The sequence below is a fragment of the Xenopus laevis genome, chromosome 6S (assembly GCF_017654675.1).
Source record: "Xenopus laevis strain J_2021 chromosome 6S, Xenopus_laevis_v10.1, whole genome shotgun sequence".
Classification (NCBI taxonomy): Eukaryota; Metazoa; Chordata; class Amphibia; order Anura; family Pipidae; genus Xenopus; species Xenopus laevis.
In genome coordinates, this window is record NC_054382.1 from 18,136,516 (window position 1) to 18,156,331 (window position 19,816).

The 19,816-nt window shown below is 37.8% G+C and overlaps 1 protein-coding gene across 1 annotated transcript in view; it reads left to right on the top strand.

The window, feature by feature from the left end:
- odad2.S (outer dynein arm docking complex subunit 2 S homeolog) overlaps positions 1-19,816 on the top strand; it is a 90,862-nt gene that overhangs the window by 54,598 nt on the left and 16,448 nt on the right. The window contains exons 14-17 of the mRNA XM_041567398.1: positions 1,165-1,275; positions 2,064-2,218; positions 3,826-4,068; positions 6,910-7,024. Coding sequence (XP_041423332.1) covers positions 1,165-1,275; positions 2,064-2,218; positions 3,826-4,068; positions 6,910-7,024 — 624 coding nt within the window. The remainder of the gene's footprint in view (positions 1-1,164; positions 1,276-2,063; positions 2,219-3,825; positions 4,069-6,909; positions 7,025-19,816) is intronic.

Genomic DNA, 19,816 nt, shown 5'->3' on the forward strand with positions numbered 1-19,816 from the left:
CTTCCCTCTAGGAAGGTACTAGAAATACAGTGTACTGTTATATATTAAATAATGATTAAATAAAAAATGGGATCCTAATAAAAATATTTTAATTTATATGCAGAATACATATGAAAGCATTTTCTGAAAGGTGAGCCACCTCTTTAAAGGAGAAGGAATCCCATTTTACACTTGGTGCAAAAAACCAAAGTCACCCCTACAAAGAGTGACCATATAATCAATATACCATATAGTAGGTTATGCTCTCTCAGAAATAAAATTCAATCATAAACTCCGGTGGTGTCAAAAAAAATAGTTTTAACAAAAGTTCAGTTTACATAGCAATTATCTACATAGCAATAATATACATACCACCCAAAGGTTTGTGTGAAGCAAAAAAAGGAAGCAACAAGGAGCAGATATACTTGCCACAAATGAGAATAACCCCGGTGGTGTCAAAAAATCTTTTACTGTTTAAAAAACAATTTGTCAGTTTACAATAGTTTTAACAAAAGTTCAGTTTACATAGCAATTATATACATAGCAATAATATACATACCACCCAAAGGTTTGTGTGAAGCAAAAAAAGGAAGCAACAAGGAGCAGATATACTTGCCACAAATGAGAATAACCCCGTTTCGGCACAAATGCCTTTGTCAAGAGAAGAAGAGGCACCAGGTTTTTTTTCCCGGTGTCCCGCCGGCACAGTCCGACCCTGCTTTTACTTGCCTTTCACATCGGTGCTCCTTTTAGCTGAAAACTGCAACAACCCGTGGTTCTTCTAGCGAGCACCATGGAGCGATCCTCTTCCTGCTTCTTTGGGTCTTCTAGCGCTTGTGCGGTAGAGTGAAAAGCCGAACTTTAACAAAAAAAGCTGTCTATTTCGCTCTACTTCAAATGCGTCTGCCCTGGGAAATTTAAAAACCGAAGAAACAGGAAGAAGGTCACTCCGTGGTGCTCGCTCGAAGAACCCGGGCCGGTGAGGTTTTCTGCTGATAGGAGCACCGGCCCAAGGTGTCAGGTAAGTAAAAGTAATCACTTCTGGGTGCCTAACTTTTGGAACCCCCAAGTGTAAAATGGCATTCCTTCTCCTTTAAGACTGTCCATTGGCGTCCAGCACTATAATAATAGCACTAGTGAACCCGTGTCATTATTCATTTGTTTTTATGTTTTTTCGATTTGTAGCCAAGTTACAGACTTGCAATCAAAACAGAAAAGATGATTGAGGATTTAGTGAAAAACCTCAGAAGTGAAAACCCAGAGCTGCAGATGCACTGCGCTAGTGCTATTTTTAAGGTAAGATTGTCCTCTACCATTGAACGGAGAGCTTTTGTATTTTAACATAATGATAATAATAATTAAAGCATATTTGCAAATTATTTCCACCATCTTCTTTTTGTGTTGTATGTATTGGTATGTTGCGTCTGCTAAAAATGTAAATTTTGCATGACATGACATTAATTATCTTCTCACATAATTGACCCAAAGATGTCGGCACATCATGTTTTTATGCAATTCTACAGCAGACATATGTTGTGGTTTAAGTGACGACAAAGCTGCACGGGCCAATTATTTTCAGAATCTACAACATCGTTTTCAGCATGCTTCTCTATGCTTTACAAATGCCCTGTTTTTTTTATAGCCTGACTTTTTTAGTGGTTACCATTCATTTTTGTTACTGCCTGGGCATTGTTTATGACATCAGTTTTTTTTATGACTAACTCTGCTGCCAGCATTCTTTTCTATATAAGTCATCCACTTCTGTATAAGTCTTTGAAACGAGACAAAAATAATTCAAGTGGCAGTAGTGTTTTTTTGTAATTGATGTCATATTGAATGTCCATGCATTATGAAATGGATAACATGCTCTGGGATGTGTTGGCAGTAATACAGCAGCCACAAGCAAGCCATAATCACCAGTCCCCTGCTCATAAGGCAATTCGTATTACCCAAGCCTGCGAATCTTATTACTTGTGCCGTTTGTTCTCAAACCGAAGATGATGATGTTTTGAGCTTGTAGAAAATGTATGTTTTGTGTGTGATGAGAAATGTTTCTCAAATTCCTCTTTATTTATGATATACAGTGTGCGGAAGATGAAGAAACCCGGGATTTAGTCAGGCAATATGGAGGCCTTCAACCTCTTGCGATGCTCCTTGGCCAGTTCGAGAATAAGGAACTATTAGCAGCAGTGACAGGAGCCATCTGGAAATGTTCCATTAGCAGGGATAATGTGACAAAGTAGGAGGAACATTTTGATTTTGTCTAGTTTTTTTTCTAATGTCATTTATGTGTGTTTAACATTATCCAAATCCCAGACGGTGATAATACTCAATCTAAAAGACATTTTTGGCTGTTAATGACCAGCTGGTAAAGTTGAAAGTAGGTCATGTGCAGTGTAAGGACTTTCTCTCAAATGGAGAGGACAAGATCAATGAGTAATGGATGTAGCAGGAAAGCTAAATGAGTTCTCTGGCATAGACAGCAAGTGCATGGACTGCAAATATCACCTAGTCTCACACAATAAGCATCCTTTCAGCAGTGCCTGTATACATCACAATGTCTCCAATGGGATCATTTACCAACCAGACACAGTGATAAACATCCATTGGATAAAAATCAAGGGTCTTAAATATCTCCATGCACCATCACCTCTAAGCTTAAATATCTGCTACTTTATGCATTCTTTGAATCTACATTTCTTTTCTCAGTTGTTGGATTTATTTCAGTGTTTCATGTATTAGGGATTACATTTGCAGATCCAGTAATCAGATAGTACCCTTTACCAATATATCCTTTGTTTTTGCGTATTATTGAAGAAGAATAAAAGCCATCTTCAACCCCAGGCCCCCTTCATTGCCCCCCCCCCACCTGCTCGCTTCTGCACCACCTGTTTCTGTCAAATGCGTCCCTGTGTGTGTGCCTGATATAAAAATCCAGAGTTGATACCTCGGTTACTCTTCTGTGTCAGGGGGCCTACCAGCTCCCAGTGGGAGAAGTCCGGACCAAGGAGGAAGCTTAGGGTTAAAGTCCAAGTTTGCGGTATCCAAAAGGCGTCAGGCGTAAGCGTAGTCAAGTTCAGGCAAGTGTTCAATAAGGCAGGCAGCAAAAATCAGAATCAGGGTGAAGCCAAGGGTCAGGAAGCCAGAAACCAAGAATTCAGGAATCCCAGGAACACGATTCAGCAATTCCTGTAATCAGGCTTCGAAGCCGTGACCTGGAAATCCTTTTATGTTCAAAGTTTGCGCCGGGCATGTGACGTCAACGGTCCACATGGATCATGGGCACTGCAATTTTGGACAGGAGCGCCAACGGCGGCTCCTGACATTCTGTAGGAGCTGCCAGCAGGAGCATGAACAATTGAAAATAGGTCCAGGATTTGCTTCAACTATACATGCTACTCTATCTTCCATGTTGGCCATCTGACAACTCTGCATTTTTTTTTACCTGGTAAACCGATAGGGACACTTTTGACAGTAACGGGTGGTGCGGGAAGGGGGACGATGTAGGCTGTTTGAGGAGACAATTTTGTTCTCCCTTAAAAAAAAGACTAAAATATGTTTGTTTGCCTAAAATTGCCCATAACGGACAGATTCACCCATCTGGCAGGATCATTTTGGCCAAATACATTGCAAATTGTCAACTCAGTTTGAAATGTCCAAGTCTGCAACTTATTTTGGCCCATTTATGGACATTTGAATGTAGTCTGAGTTAGAAGCAGCAGCTAGTTACAGACAAAACAGAAAATTAGCTTTGTGTGTGAACCATATTTATTCAGACTAAAATCATTTTCTGTTCCTTATGAAATATCATGACTTTCTCCATTTCTTGTCTGCCCTGATCTGAAGGTTTCAAGAATTCAAGGTCATTGAAACGTTAGTAACTCTGCTAACAAACCAGCCGGAAGAAGTCCTTGTTAATGTTGTTGGAGCTCTGGGAGAATGTGGGCAAGAACCAGCCAACCGGGCAATCATTCGCAAAAGTGGGGGCATTAATCCTCTAGTCAACTTACTGAGCGGCACCAATCAGGCATTGTTGGTGAATGTAACAAAAGCCGTGGGGGCCTGTGCATCTGATCCAGAAAACATGTCGTAAGTTATTTGTGTTTATTTAAAAGAATATATAGTCATTTCTTTCACAGATAACCTATTCCAATATGGTGACTTCTAGAAATGACTGGAGCTGCTTATTTGTATAACAGTAAAATTAATTATGGTTTTCACCTAAGATAAAAACTAGTAATTATCTGTGGGAAATGTTTCCCACACCTTTAAATGCAGGCTGTTGATTGGCTGAATGCAACCTTATAGTAGAACAGCAGTAACCTACTAACTAAAGCCCTTTGGGCGCAGGTGCAAAATGTGTAGTTCCACCTCTGCTCCCTAGCATCATTCTTCTAATATGTTTTTTGAACTCAGTAATGGTGCGGAACCTGCTATACTGCAGACTAGAACTGTTATACTGTGCAAGCCTGTACTAGGAATACCTGGGGGATGAGAAAAGATGACGGCAGCATGCTCCTCAGCCATATACCCCAGGCTGCTGCATTTCTTTTAGTTTTAAAAGAAGGGGCATGCCTCCCTAGGGCAGAAGGTTAGCATTTTGGCTTACTGGTATTGTCTGACAAATTGGTTCCCCCCATAGATTTAAAGGAGAAGGAAAGGTTAAATCACTGGGAGGGTTAGGGTACAAAGCAATGGTATTCTTCTGCTTCTTTGTGCTTCAATTGCCCTGGGTTGACACAGTAGAGTTAAAAAGTTATCTTTTTGCTTAAAGTCTGGCTTTTTACTCTATTGGACATGTCCCCACATTGCAAAAAAAGAAGTGGTGCTGATTGAAAAGTAAGGGCTGGTGTCGTTTTTTTGGTAACAGGCAGGAGCACTGGCCTGGAGTATCAGGTAAGCAGTTATCATCAAAGAGTTGCCTAACATTTGGCATCCCCTAGTAATTTCACCATTTCCTTCTCCATTAAAATGTTATCTTTTTTCACTGTAATAGGTGTTGTTTTTCCTCCTTTCAGTTTAGACTGTCCCACTTTGAGAAACATTACATGGCAAAATATTTGACATAATATAAAATAATAGAATTTCTCTAACATACCAATTCAGTGGAAGAAAAATGACAAAACAGCTTCTGCGTCAACATTTGCCTAATACCACCCTTCCTGCTTTTCTGTTAGAATCCATTCCCGATCCTTTTCCTTGTCATTAATGCACATGTACTATCCACATATCCATCAAACATTTTGCAGTTGGCTCATTTCCTCTGCAGCTTTTAATCTGGCCCCAGGTTACAGTTTGAACTTTACCTATTACTGTAACATAAAGGTTTCATAGAAAGCTCTGCAATGTTTCTTCCAGCAGCGCCTAATTAGTTATATCTAATCCTTTTGCCGTCGAGTGTCAGGGCAAGGTATATTTATTCAGCGATTAAAGCTTTCTGTTAACATGACATGCAATCATTTACTTGAAAAGCTGCATAAATGGATGTCAGGCTGACTTCATGTTTGTTCATATGCGTTGAGTTTATTTTTCATGCAGAAAGATAGTGTTGCAAGGGATACTAGAGGCCGTCTGGCCTTTTGCTCAGTTTAAGGTGCTCAGTGGACCCTAATGAAATCTTTAAACACAAGACAGATGGTGTAGCGATGACTCTGATGATAATTCATTTTTCAGTCACTCATAAAGATAGTTTGATTGCAGTTGTGTTTAAGTAATTAGAACAGTATTTAATGTTTGTCATGTTGGTAGGAAGCACATGGAAAACAAGTTAGACACCAAGCATTCCTAACAAAGGGTGTACTGTGGTAGGAAGAGAAATGTGTATTAATTTTACTAGTGAATGGTACTTGCTCTTAAAAGCACTGCAGGAATGTCCACTCATAACCCAATGGAAACTGTACTTTCATAGATACATCGGACTCTACACAAACATTGAAGGGAACCTTGCATTTATCTGTGTGCAATGAAAGTTTCCTATGGAGAGTGTCTCAGCAGAAGCAAACAATATGGTTGTGTAAAAGTACATGGATTTCACATTTTTATAACTTAAAAATGTATTTATATTTCCCATTTGACTTATTGTCCTATAAATAGTGAAAAAGGACTGAGTAGTTTTATTTATTAAAGTCCAATGCCAAAAACTCGAAAAATTCAAGGTTTTTTTTCACTATAAAATCAGATTTTTTTAGTGAAAAACCCCCCTCAAATTTTTCGGGATATTATACCCCGAGGTAAAAGTCTGAAACTGAAAATCCGACTGAAAAGACCTACCGAGGTTGTATATAAGTCAATGGGAGAAGTCCCGAAGATTTCCTGATCTGCGCTGGGTGCAATAATTCAAAGATTTCGTGGTTTTCAAGCAAAAATCTGGTGGAAAATCAAAAAAATTTGCACAATTTGAATTTTTCAAGATTTCTTCGAGTCTTTTCCCGCATAGGACATTTTCAGGAAAATGTATTGATAAATAAGGGGAAATAACCCGTGCGGAGTAGATTTCAGAAAATAACGATATATTTTCAGATTTTGATAAATAACAAGATCCATTGTACTTTCATATAGGTTTTCAGACTTATTCAGCTGAGGACTTGCATTAGGAGCGATCATTTGCATACATTAGTTCATTAAAATGTTTCTGATACACTCCAATGGATATACAGTACATGCCAGGAGCATTGACACTCAGATTTCACTGGTGTTCAGACTGGGCCCCTAAAACCACTACATTGGGGGCCAGTTTGCAAAACATGGTTTTCACATTTCTATATAAAAACTTAAATGATGTAATGTTGAAAAAAAATATATTTTTTGCAGTAATTTTATTATTTAATGTCATATGCTAATATGCTTAGAAATTGTTTAATTTCTCAAATTTTAACATGATTGCAATCTAATTTGTTAATGTGTTTTCTTAATTTCTTCATCCAATTACAGAATAATTGACCGTTTAGATGGGGTTCGTCTGCTGTGGTCTCTGCTTAAAAATCCACATCCAGATGTTCAGGCAAATGCCGCCTGGGCCATATGTCCCTGCATTGAAAATGCAAAGGTAAGAGCATATCATCCAGCTGTGTATATCTCACATGTCTGGAATCTGGTTCTACCTCAATTACAGCATAGGTGGCTCTGTGGAAATAAAGAAGGATTTAAAAGGTGAAAAATGAGGGCGACTGTTTATAAAGATGGCAAAGAAAAAAAAACCGGCTTAAACCTTAGTCACATTTTATTGCAGAAATTGTAGCACAAGTTTTTGGGGTTGGTCTTCCGAAAGTTTGTGCTATTTTCTGCAATAAAATGTGACCAAGGTTTAAGCCGGTACAAGTTGGTGTGCTTATCCCTATATACAACTTGGATGTTGTTTGACTTGGAGGCGGTCAGGGAATTGAATGCAGCCTATTAAACAAGTAAGTGGTGTGCGGCAGATTATATTTGCTTTGCTGAAAGAAAAAAAATGGGAAATTAGCATGCATATAAATCACCTATTTCCAAATGTTTTATTTTGAAACATCAGAATTTTAGAAACTGAAATTGTGCCTTTACATTCTGACCTTGAGAGGACTAATTGTAAAGATGGGAAGAACGTGTGCAATATGGTATAAACTGGGAAACTCAGATTTGCATAAACCCAACTATTTGGTGCTAAATATCAGGAAATGTATTGTGTTTTTTTTTCTATTAAAATACTAACTTTCTGCATAATGATCCACATTATACCTGCTTAGGCAGATATTCCAATTTGTGAGTTTGAGAAAAAGAAAAAAAACACCATAATGGGGAAAAAAGAGCAACAAAACCTCAAGGGCTAGCATATTTAAAAACTCTTGAAAAAAATCTCTTCTAAATCATAACTTCGAACTGTCTGAAAAATATACTTTGTGTTTTTCTGTTACTTTTTTTTAATCGAATTGAGAAAATGTCAAATATTGATAATCTGCTAAATAATTGTCGAAAGTGTTAAAAAGCTGGGCTAATTTACATACTGCTCTCTACACTTGGGCTGAAAAAAATAACCCCATGCCAGTGCCATCAATGAAAATGAAAGCAGTTGTGATGAAATCACAGTCTCCACATGTAAGTGATGATATTGTTCCTGCTAGTTGGCGAAGCAAAGAATTTTGGATGCTTTCTAATTCTCCTTTTTTCCTCCATAAATTTGGAGTAGCCACTTGCAGAAAATAGCTTTTCTCAACCTCAGTATTGCACAAATTCCAATGTTCACATCATACTGCTGCTGCTGCTGCTGCTGCTGCTTGAACTGTGGAAAGCTTCTACTCTGCATTTAACTTTACCACTACACTATTTTTTATTTATCCAAGGTTTAGATTCATTTTTCAGACGTAGTTGAGAATTTTAGATTTGATTTACCATTTAAGGGTAAGAGCATACCTGGCAATTCCGTGAGATTTCGCCTCTTCTTTGCGGTGACTAATCTCCCCAAATTCCTTCCCTCTGCCGGCTATAATGAAAAGTCGGCTGCGGCATGGCACACAAGGCGCTTTGTATTCCGAAGTTGCCCAAAGTTGCCTCACGAGGAAACTTCGAGCGACTTCGGAATACGAAGCGCCACTTGTGCCATGCTGCAGGCGACATTTCATTATAGCCGGTGAAGACAGAGGGAAGGCGTTCGGGGAGATTAGTCGCCGCAAAGAAGAGGCGATTAGTCGCCAGACGACTAAATCTTCCCGAATTGCCAGGTGTGCCCTTACTCTTAGGGAGTGTGGGAAGATTAGCTTTTGTAATGGTAGACAAACGGGTACCTTATGCAGAGAAGAGACAGGGACGCACAAAAATGCAGAAAAATAAAGACATTGCCTTTAATTTAATTGGCAGAGACACACCCTCAGATTTGCCATCCCGGTTGCCATCCCGCCGGTGATTTACATTCTAGCCGGCGGGAGGCAGTTCAGGGAGATTAGTTGCCCCAAAGAAGAGGAGATTTGTCGTTGGGAAAGTCTCTCATGTATGAAAATGTAGTCTTTCTGACTACCCCACGGCCTCTCCCAGACTCTGGTCAGCACCCTGTTACTCACAGTTCCAAGTCAGCTTCACTGCTGCACATTCAGACACAGTCACCAGTCCATTCTCTCAAGCTCAGGTACTCTGTCTCTTTTTATCAGACACTCTTTGTGTCTCACACTCCACTGGCCCCTTGGGGGTAAATTTATCAAAGAGTGAAGTAAGAATTAACCACAGTCCGCTAGAGTGAAACACTGTCTTTCTCCATTTATTTCTATGGGATTTTTAATGGCGTATTTATCATAGGGTGAAAGTGAAAGTTCACCCTTTGTTCCCACACCGGGAACACACAGGACAGTGGGGGACATTTATCAACACTGGGCAAATTTGCCCAAGGGCAGTTACCCGTGGCAACCAATCAGATTGCTGAATTCATTGTTCTAGTTGCAGCTGGCTTCAAAAAGCTAAGCACTAATTGGTTGCTATAGGTAACTGCCCATGGGCAAATTTGCCCAGTGTTGATAAATGAGCCCCTGTGTCTCCTCCAGACATCCAGGGAGGAGCCTATAGGTATGGGAGCATACCCCTTTTACCTGCAGTAGCAGCTTTGCTCTCAGCTGCCACCTAATTACTTGATTGGGAGGGAAAATAAACCCTATCTGGAGTAGGCATCCGCCTTCAGCCCATATCATACTGCTTAAAGTCATGCTTTTCTGTACATTTTCAAGCAGTACAAATGGGTTTTCTAAACACACTGTCACAGTGTTATCAAAAACCAAATTTTTCTGATTTTATTTTTTCAATTCAATTTTTCTTTTATTTTTCAAAAAGAAGGGGATTGAGGTGGGTACAGAACAAAGAAGGGATGGGGATAAGTGGGTAAAATAAAGAATATTAACATAAACATAATAATTTGTTACATATTACATACCTAGGGGCACATTTACTATTGGTCGAATATCGAGAGTTAATTAACCCTCAATATTCGACCCTCGAAGTAAAATCCTTCAACTTCGAATATCGAAGTCGAAGGATTTACCGCAAATGCTTCGATCGATTAGAAGGATTTTAATCTATCGATTAGAAGGATTTTAATCCATCGATCGAACGATTTTCCTTTGATCAGAAATTGCCTAGAAAGCTTATTAGATTTTTAGTTCGAATCGTTCGATTCGAAATCGTGGTCAAAGTAGCCAATTCGATGGTCGAAGTAGCCAAAAAAATACTTCGAAGTATTTTTCATTCTAATCCTTCACTCGAGCTAAGTAAATGTGCCCCCTAGTAATTGTAAAAAAATAAATAAATAAAAAGCCACATTTGCTGATAAATGGGAAAAATAACTAAATACGAATTTTTCTGATATTCTAATTAAAAAAAAGAAGTCTGACCAAACTAGAATCCACAATTTGACCTTATTCATTATTAAAAAAAGCTTGATTTAATCGGATCGTGGGAAAACTTTATAAAACTGAGCAAAAATCCGAATCGTACGATTTGTTCTGAGTTATTTCCTGAATCATACGTTTTTAGTTGGATTTTTGGGCTAATTCCAGCTCAGACCACAGAAACTTCCAAATTGGATAGGGCCTCTCCAATTGACTTATATACAACCTCGGCAGGTCTGAGGTCGCGGATTTTCAGATTCAGACTTGATGTTTTATAGGTTTATGAGGCTTTTACACTTTTTTTAGCATAAATCCACTATGTTAAGATAAGTATTTTAGAATTTAGATTTAGTATTTCTAAATAATATATTAAAGGAAATGTCAAGCCGTTTTTCACTTTTATCATGCCTGTGTAGCCTACCTTAACCCCAGCTCAACCGCATTATTTTCGCTTCAAAAAACGCTTCCACTTCCCTGCACTGATGCAATGTTCACCTCCCTGCGCATTCATTAACCCGGCGGCCATTTTTTCTGGGTTGCACTCTTCCTGTTAGCATTGCGCATGTGCCAATAGTCCCACCCGTCTGACCTCTACACTGAGGTTTCAGATTGAATAAAACTTTATACAAACTTTGTACAAAAATAAAAGGAGGATTTCATTAAGCAAATTATGATGTTTTGGACTTGCTGATAACTTACATAGTTATCCTGGTGGCAGTGTGATAGTTAATGTCTCCGCTCTTGCTCACTCGCTGCAGTCAGCATGAAGAAATATGTGCTAGAAGCGAGGGAGGGGAGAGTTAAAGCTTGCCAGAATCAAGTCCCTATAGCAACCACCAACGCTATTTTTCTATTGGAGGATTGAAGACACAGGCGTGTCTTCAGAGGTCAATGATGATGCGGCTTGATGATTTTGCCGAAGCTTATTCAGCTCAACTGCGCATGTGCTAGATTATTTTACACAAGTGCGCATGTGCGTATCGCCAAACTACAGCACGCATTCCAAAGGGAGGGGGGAGAGACGCAGATAGTGCAGGAAAGAAGCAGGAAGCCGAAATCAACAGAGCTGCTTTGCGGATCTCTTTTCAAGGACTGGAATTCTTGGTATGTGAACAATGTTATGAGGCATTTCACTGATAACATTTTTGTTGTAGGGGTTGACATGTCCTTTAAACATTTCCTTTTCACAAAGTGGTACATAATGCAACATTGTCGGGAGCAAAATATATTCAACATTGATCCCTTTCTTTAAATTAAATACATCTACAACTTTGACAATTAGGGGCCGATTCACTAACTTCGAGTGAAGGATTCGAAGTAAAAAAACTTCGAATTTCGAAGTGTTTTTTGGGCTACTTCGACCATCGAATGGGCTGCTTCGACCTTCGACTACGACTTCGAATCGAAGGATTCTAACTAAAAATCGTTCGACTATTCGACCATTCGATAGTCGAAGTACTGTCTCTTTAAGAAAAAACTTCGACCCCCTAGTTCGCCATCTAAAAGCTACCGAACTCAATGTTAGCCTATGGGGAAGGTCCCCATAGGCTTTCCTACGTTTTTTTGATCGAAGGATATTCCTTCGATCGTTGGATTAAAATCCTTCGAATCGTTTGATTCGAAGGATTTTATCGTTCGATCAAAGGAAAAATCCTTCGATATTCGAAGTCGAAGGATTTTAATTCCCAGCCGAATATCGAGGGTTAATTAACCCTCGATATTCGACCCTTTGTGAATCGGCCCCTTAGTGTTACCAGCCACTTTCTGGGGCTCTTTGTTCATGGAAAATAACCTGATTTGGCAATGCCTTGTGGGAACCATTTGAAAGTGGCTTTTACATTACACTGTATATAAACTGCTAATTAAAAGGAAAAGCAGGTTTCCTCCATTTTTGTTTATTACATTTTCACCTTTTCACATTCACCAAACGTTCCAACATTTCAGTTTTTTTCCACTCTAAAAATTACAAAAAAAAAAAAAAAACCCAGCCATCTAGAATAAACTGTCTAATTTGATGGTTCAAATGTTTTACGAATTTGCAAAACAGATTTAACATGAAACAGCTGCTAGACACATATCTAGACATAATAAATTTTATACCGTATAGCAGTGCCGTACGACCTGCTCAAATTCCATCACTTAGCGAGAGCTACTTTCCTTCTCAGTTTTTTTGGCAAAGGGGAAAACATTTCTGAAGTAAATAAACATTTGAAGATTTACATTAACAATAGGAGGATTCTTTTTAAGCCGAGGGATCGGCACTCTATCCACATATTCAGCTGTTAGACTATGAGCACCCAATGGCAGCACAACATACCAATAAATATATAATAATCATGTCTACCAGCTTCAGTGCAACTTTGCAATATATTTCTAAACGTTTCAGGGTCCCTCTCTTAAAGGGCTAGTAATACCAACAAATAAAAATGACCCTAAAAGGACAAATATTCTCTTTAAGAATTTAAAGAGAACTTTCCCAAGTTTTGAATATTTTTCTATTTATTATTCTAACTTCAAACAATCCCTTAAAACCTTTTTTTTATTTTACAGTTTTCACATTCTTTTTTACATTCAGCTTTTATTTTGACTAATTTTAAATTGTCACCAAAATATATTTTCTATGATATATTCTTACCTGTAAAAGTGGATGGTTTCAGTGTATTTTCTCCCTGAGTAGAATTAAGGGAAGATTTTCCTCAAATGTTAGCAAATGTTTAATAATTTTTGCTGTTCACGAAAAAAATTACGATCATGAATAGAAAAATTGCAACATATTCTTCGAGTACTACCTTATCTAGGAAAAAACTGAATATTCATATTTGCATTAAAAAACTTGCATTGTTTCAATAGTTTTCAAGGAGGATAAAAATCTTGAATATTTCAATAAACTCGAAAATAAATAAACTGATTGAGACAGTTCCCATTGATTTCTGTAGAATCTCACCAGATCCGACTTTTTTATGGCAACTTTTTTTTATGCTTTTGATTGATTTTTTTTTATATATAAATTCTTGAGCATATTTGTATTTGTTGTTTTTTGCCACGTCTTTTCTTGAATCAAGGAAACATGCAAACTTAAGTTTTAACAAATCAGAACCTTAGAGGCCTATTTATTAAATAATCGAGAAGAAGAGGCATGTGCCTAGGATGCAACTGTGAGGGGGCGCTAGGTACAAACCTCCTCTGCCTGCATACCCCTTATTCTGGCCATTAGTGCTGCATGTGGAGGAGGAAACTTTCATTGTGAGTTGCCAATAAGGTGCACACCAGCATTGGTTAGGTTACAAGTAGGGGATGTGCCAGAGTTGCCTTTACCTATTGGCCTGGCTATGATAGTACTCACTAAATGTTGTGACCAGGTTTTGTGCTAGACAAATTAGGTGCAAAATTTTGCAGCAGCTAGTAAATTTAAAAAATAATTTAATGTGCATTGACGCAGGTCCAGTGTCGGACTGGGACACCAGGGGCCCACCCAAAAACCTTAGACCAGGGGCCCACCAATTAATTTTAGACCAGGGGCCCACTCTTAGTACTATTAGTCTTCCTCTCCTCACTTAACCTCTATGCTCCTAGTATTTTCTTTACACAATATAATCTATTTTTACATCTATTTAACCTCTTTGTTCTCATAGAAATAGGGAATGACCATGAAATAGGCCAAATGTTTAGCAGCATGAGGTCCTCTGACACCTGGGCCCAACGAGAGTTGTCCTGGTATCCTGGTGGGCCAGTCCAACACTGCGCAGGTCTCAAAGGAAGTTCTGTACTTCATGTCTGGTTACTGGTAGGTGCAAACAACAAGGCACAGTGGGAACATTGATGATACCTGGAGGGGCAATTTAAGATTCATGAACAATCTTTAAGGAAACCCCAAGTCAGGTTACTAATGACACAGGATTTTGTGCCAGGAAAACCTTGGCAATTTTAATGGAACTGGCTTTTGAAATGAAGAAAAACTCATTGCATGAGCAATCTTAAATTGGCCTAAGTGTAAGAAAACCATTTTCTGAATGCACCTAGCACATTAATTTGTATTATGCCAGACACATTCAGTTTAATTGTATGCTATTGTAGAAATGCGTTGTGACCCAAAAACTGTTCTATATTTGATTGTGTATGTTGCTATAAATGACTTTTGTTTGTTGCAAGAATGCATATGACTGTATTAAAAGTGGAGACCTAGAAGTATGGGCCAGTTTTTGGATCCTGACTCATAGGTTAAAAATCTGGCTTAAAGGGAAACTTGTCCTGCTCGTTACAAACACTAATATACAAATGGCTTCCAGATTAAAACAGAAGCTGATGAAGTGATAAACCACGAAGTGCTGTTAAAGCCCTGTAGTGTTCACCAAAGAGCTTTATTACCCTGACAAGATTTATTAGAGTGTACTCCCTGCCTGCTCCCATTTTTATGTGCCCTAACCATCCAGTAGCAATGATCAGATAGATATTGCATATGACAACTGTTCTTTGAATGGCTGGAACAGATCTCCATTAAGAATGATTGCTGTGGCTTGGGTTTTGGTTCCACAAAGTGTTACTGGCAGGAAGTACATCTGAAGGAGCAATTTTGGGACCAAAATTGCAGCTGTTTTGGGGATTTCAAACTGGTATAGATGTAGCCCCTGGCTAATCACTTGATTTGCTTCTGTTTAAAGCAGACAAGTGATTTTTAACAAGGGATGACAGTATCCCTTTAACTAATGTGGTAGCTCAAGAAGACTCTTGTTGATAATCGACGTTTATTTCTGCAATCGTACCATCACATTTTTGGGCACCGGTATTCTTCCTTGACAAATTATGTTTGACAACTTAAGCTTTCTAAGATGTCCAAAAAATGCTGCAGATAGACGTATGAAAAAGGGTTTATCGGCCCTGCATTTTGCTGTGTTTATTTTGTTGTAATCTATGAAATAAGAACAATACTTGGTTTTGGAAACAAATGAGAAACTGATTTAGCTTTGGGATTATTTTTTTTCCTGGCCGAGTTCTTTTTTTCTCTTTTGCTACTTTTTTCAATTGATGAACTCGACATTCTCGGGAGAGCTGGAGTTTCTCTTTCTGGAAAATAGATCTCCCTAAATTTAATTTATTTTATAATGCTGAATAAAGTCTTAGCGCTTATCCATATGCCCATTTTCAACCTGTTCCAGATGCCTGAACATATCGGTTGGGGAACGGTGAAAATATATTAAATATTTATATATTAAATATATTTAAAAAAAAAAAGAGCTATCATGCAAATGATCTGAGGATTATATTCTTATGCTAATGCTTTCTAATTAACTTTTTAATGATTTTTTTATGATAACATGTTGAGAATCTGCCTCCACACAGAGGACTTTAGATGAAATGGAAGATTTGATAAACATACTGTATATGGAGAATGACTGATGGTTATTTTATTAATATATACCATTGCTCTTCTTTTACATCTCTGTCTTTCTATCTATATAACCCTGCATGCACAGGTATGGGATCCGGTATCCAAAGACCCATTATCTGGAAAGTACTGAATTACAGGATGTCCATATCCCATAGGCTCCTTTTTAGTTAAATAATTCCAATTTAAAAAAATTATTTGTTTTCTTCTCTGTAATCATAAAACAGTACTCTGTTCTTAATCCAAACTAAGATGTAATGAATGCTCTCTGGGGGGCAGAACAATTGCATTGGGTTTCCTTAAAATTTAAATATTTTTTGTAGACTTAAGGTATAGAGATCCAAATTACAGAAAGACTGTTATCATGAAAACCCCAAGTCGCTAGCATTGTGGGTCCCATATCTGTAATAAAGAGCACTTCATTAAACATATGCATGAATAAATATTAGCCAAAATAGCTATTATATGTTTCCATACACATGTGATCATTTACATCAGGGATATCAAACTCCCATACCTTCAACCAATAACTGGATGGAAATACTTTGAGATGCATTCCTCAAACCCTGCACAGGCTTCAGTATAGATCACATGAAAAAAAAATCATGATTAAAAACCTGATTACCTTGAATATGTGATTTTACAAACAAAAAAAAGCTGAAAAACTTGCATTGAATAAATAGTATAAATTTTTTCCTAGGACCATTCTCATTGATTTCTACATGACCTTGGAAGTTTGTAGATGTCAAAGTTTTCCATTCATGTTTTTTGAGCTTTTAAGATTAATAAGCACTTTATTTGAAATTATAATTCAAGTTTGTAAGTTTTAGCACAAAAAAACGAATTTGAAAGTTGTTAAATCAGCCCCATAGTGTACTATCTACTTAATTTGGATTTTCTTTTGAAAGTTTTCTGAAAAATGAAAATGAAAAAAAAAGCAGCAAATGTCCTGCAAATCCAAATTATTGGATGGAAAAAAAAAAAGAATACTATAGTCGTAACATAAATAAAGGCTTCATTAAATTAAATTATGGTTTCGTATTAGAACATGTATATGTTGGATCTGTAGAAGAGAAATAGATTTTATTTCCACTTTCATTTCTAAACTCTGGTTTTGAATCTGGAAGTGTTTTGGTTCAAATGCTGTCTAATTGAATTTACTTAATTCTGTTTACTTTAGTTTTCTTTTCCAGGAGTTTTAGGCTAAGTTTTAGGCTAAGCTATCTTGTATATCGAGGTGACAGAGCATATATATAAAAAAAATAGTTACTGCTTATAATGTTACATTTTTGCTTTATTCATCAACATTTAAAATCAAGCAGGTTTCCCCATACCGAGGGTGTGTCTGAAGGACATGGATACTATGGAAGCATCATTCCCCTTCCAACTACAGGTATCGGAACATTTATCTGGAAATCCGTTATCCAGGAAGTTCCAAATTATGGAAAGGCTGTCTCCCATAGACTCCATTATAATCAAATAATCCAAATTTTTAAAAATGATTTCTTTTTTCTCTATCATAATAAAACAGTACCTTGTACTTGATTCAAACTAATATACAATGAATACTGATGGGTGAATAAATTCGCCTGGCATGAATTTGCGGGGTGAATTTCCGCGTTTCAGCGCCGGCGAAACTCAATGTCGAAAATTGGCCTGCGTCAAAAAAATTTGGTACGTGCGTCTGAAAAGTTGCTTGCGGCAAAATTGGCGCTTGTCAACTCTATTTGGACGTCCAATGACTTTAGTGCCAGTGTCAAAATTGACGTGAGCAACTTTTCGGACGCGCGTCCAATATTGATGACAATTGGCGTCCATTTTCACAAATTTTTCGTGAACTTTTTGCCGTTTCTCGAATGGGAGAAATTCGCCCGTCGCTAAGAATGAATCCTTATTGGAAGCAAAACCAGTCTATTGGGTTTATTTAATGTTTGAATGATTTTCTAGTAGACTTAAGGTATGAAGATCTAAAAATCCCAGGTCCCGAGCATTCTGGATAATGGGTCCCATACCTGTAATTAAGTGCTAAGGGCCTTATTTATCAAAGTCCGAATTTATCTGATTATTTTAATCAAAAAAGTCTGACCACAGGATTGGACCTTATTTAGTCTTAAAAAATCGGATCTGGGACAAACATGAAAAAAATTGTACGACTTTTTCTGAGTTTTTTCCCCTGAATCACTCTTTTTGCCTGAAAACGTCCGAAATAGTCGTATTTTTGGTCTAATTCCATCACAGACCACAGAAACTTCCATTGGCTGAAATACAACCTCGGTAGGTCTGAGATGCCGAATTTTCTGATTCTGATATTCCATCCTTGGGGTGTAATAAATCTCGAAAAATTAGATATTTTGTTTTTTCCACTACACATTCATCATTCGGACTTTAATAAATAACCCCTAATAGTATTAATAATAACTACCCCCCAGTGAACTGTAGCAATAGATGCTGACACCTGGGCAGATTTCCGATGTTTTTAGAGCATCACCAAAATTTCACCAATTGTCCTCCTGCAACCTTTCATAGATTTAAAGGTGAACCATCTGAATGTACAAGTCTGAAAATGCACAGTAGTTTGTATTCAGAATGAGAAGTTCCTGACAGTTCTTTCTGGCACTTAACATTTATCTGTGAAGTGGGACGACTGAGGTCATTTCAGGCACTTTGGTGCATGTCAACCCATGTACCATAGGCTTCAGATGTGAAACAGGTTCTTTGATGAAGGCATATGTAAATGTTGAACGATAAATTTAGTTTTGGTGTTGCTTCTTATAAAAACCTGTAAATTGCATTGGATTGAGTAAGGGGGGATTCCTTTCTGTTTTTCACAGGATGGCCCTCTTTTCCCTTTCTCCTACTGACTGTCAGTCTCAAAGCTCTATCTAAAGTTGCCCTCTGCTTTATTATGATCAGAAATATAGGGGGTTGGGAACATTGTCCTAGACCAATTAAATTACTGTGTTTGGACATTCTCCAACATTTACTCCACCCCAGGGCATATTTAAGCATCACACCACCATACGTACCTCAAGACTTGAATAAAGAAAAGCAGAAGCTGTTCTAAAATACTATATTATATTCCGTGCAGAACAGCAGTAGACTGTACATTAGAACCCGGCGCTTAGATATCAAGGGGTACTTAGAATAAGCAGCGTCTCTTGCAATCAGCCATAATTATTACTATTAAAAATTTAGAACTCATTATAGATCGTTTAAGGCAACAGATTAGTATTGGGCGCAAATGGAACTCATTTCCTTTAATAACCATCCTAAAAAATGCAAGGCAAGTAGTTATTTACTCAGTCAAGGTCTAATGATGGTTTTTCAAAAGTGTTCTGACAGCCACTTGTTCCATTGGTTGTTGAATATTTTTTCTGAGGTTACGCAACATTGTATGTACCATTTCTGAGTTGGAATGCAATCCATGTATGATCTGTTTAATATCTTCCAGGTTTACATGGTTAAAAATAGACGCAAAGTCTGGGATCATGATGTGAACTTATCATTTCTAGCGAGGATAGAGGATAATGTATGAGGTGCAAGATCACTGGATAGCATAGCATTTTCATTAACATACCATCTTGCAATGTTGCCATCTCACATGGTTTAACGGGTAATTGGGCACAGAGATGGCACTATAGTGGTTTTGCCATTATGCAAAATGTATATTACAATACTATGTATTTATATACAGCTATCAATAATTCAAAGGGGCTGATTCACTAAATTCGAGTGAAGGATTCGAAGTAAAAAAACTTCGAATTTCGAAGGTTTTTTTGGGCAACTTCGACCATCGACTACGACTTCGAATCGAAGGATTCGAACTAAAAATCGTTCGACTATTCGACCATTCGATAGTCGAAGTACTGTCTCTTTAAAAAAAACTTTGACCCCCTAGTTCGGCAGATAAAAGCTACCGAAGTCAATGTTAGCCTATGGGGAAGGTGCCCATAGGCTTGGCTAACTTTTTTTGATCGGAGGATATTCCTTCGATCGTTGGATTAAAATCCTTCGAATCGTTCGGTTCGAAGGATTTTATCGTTCGATCGAAGGAATAATCCTTCGATCGTTCGATTGAATTTTCTGCGCTAAATCCTTCGACTTCGATATTCGAAGT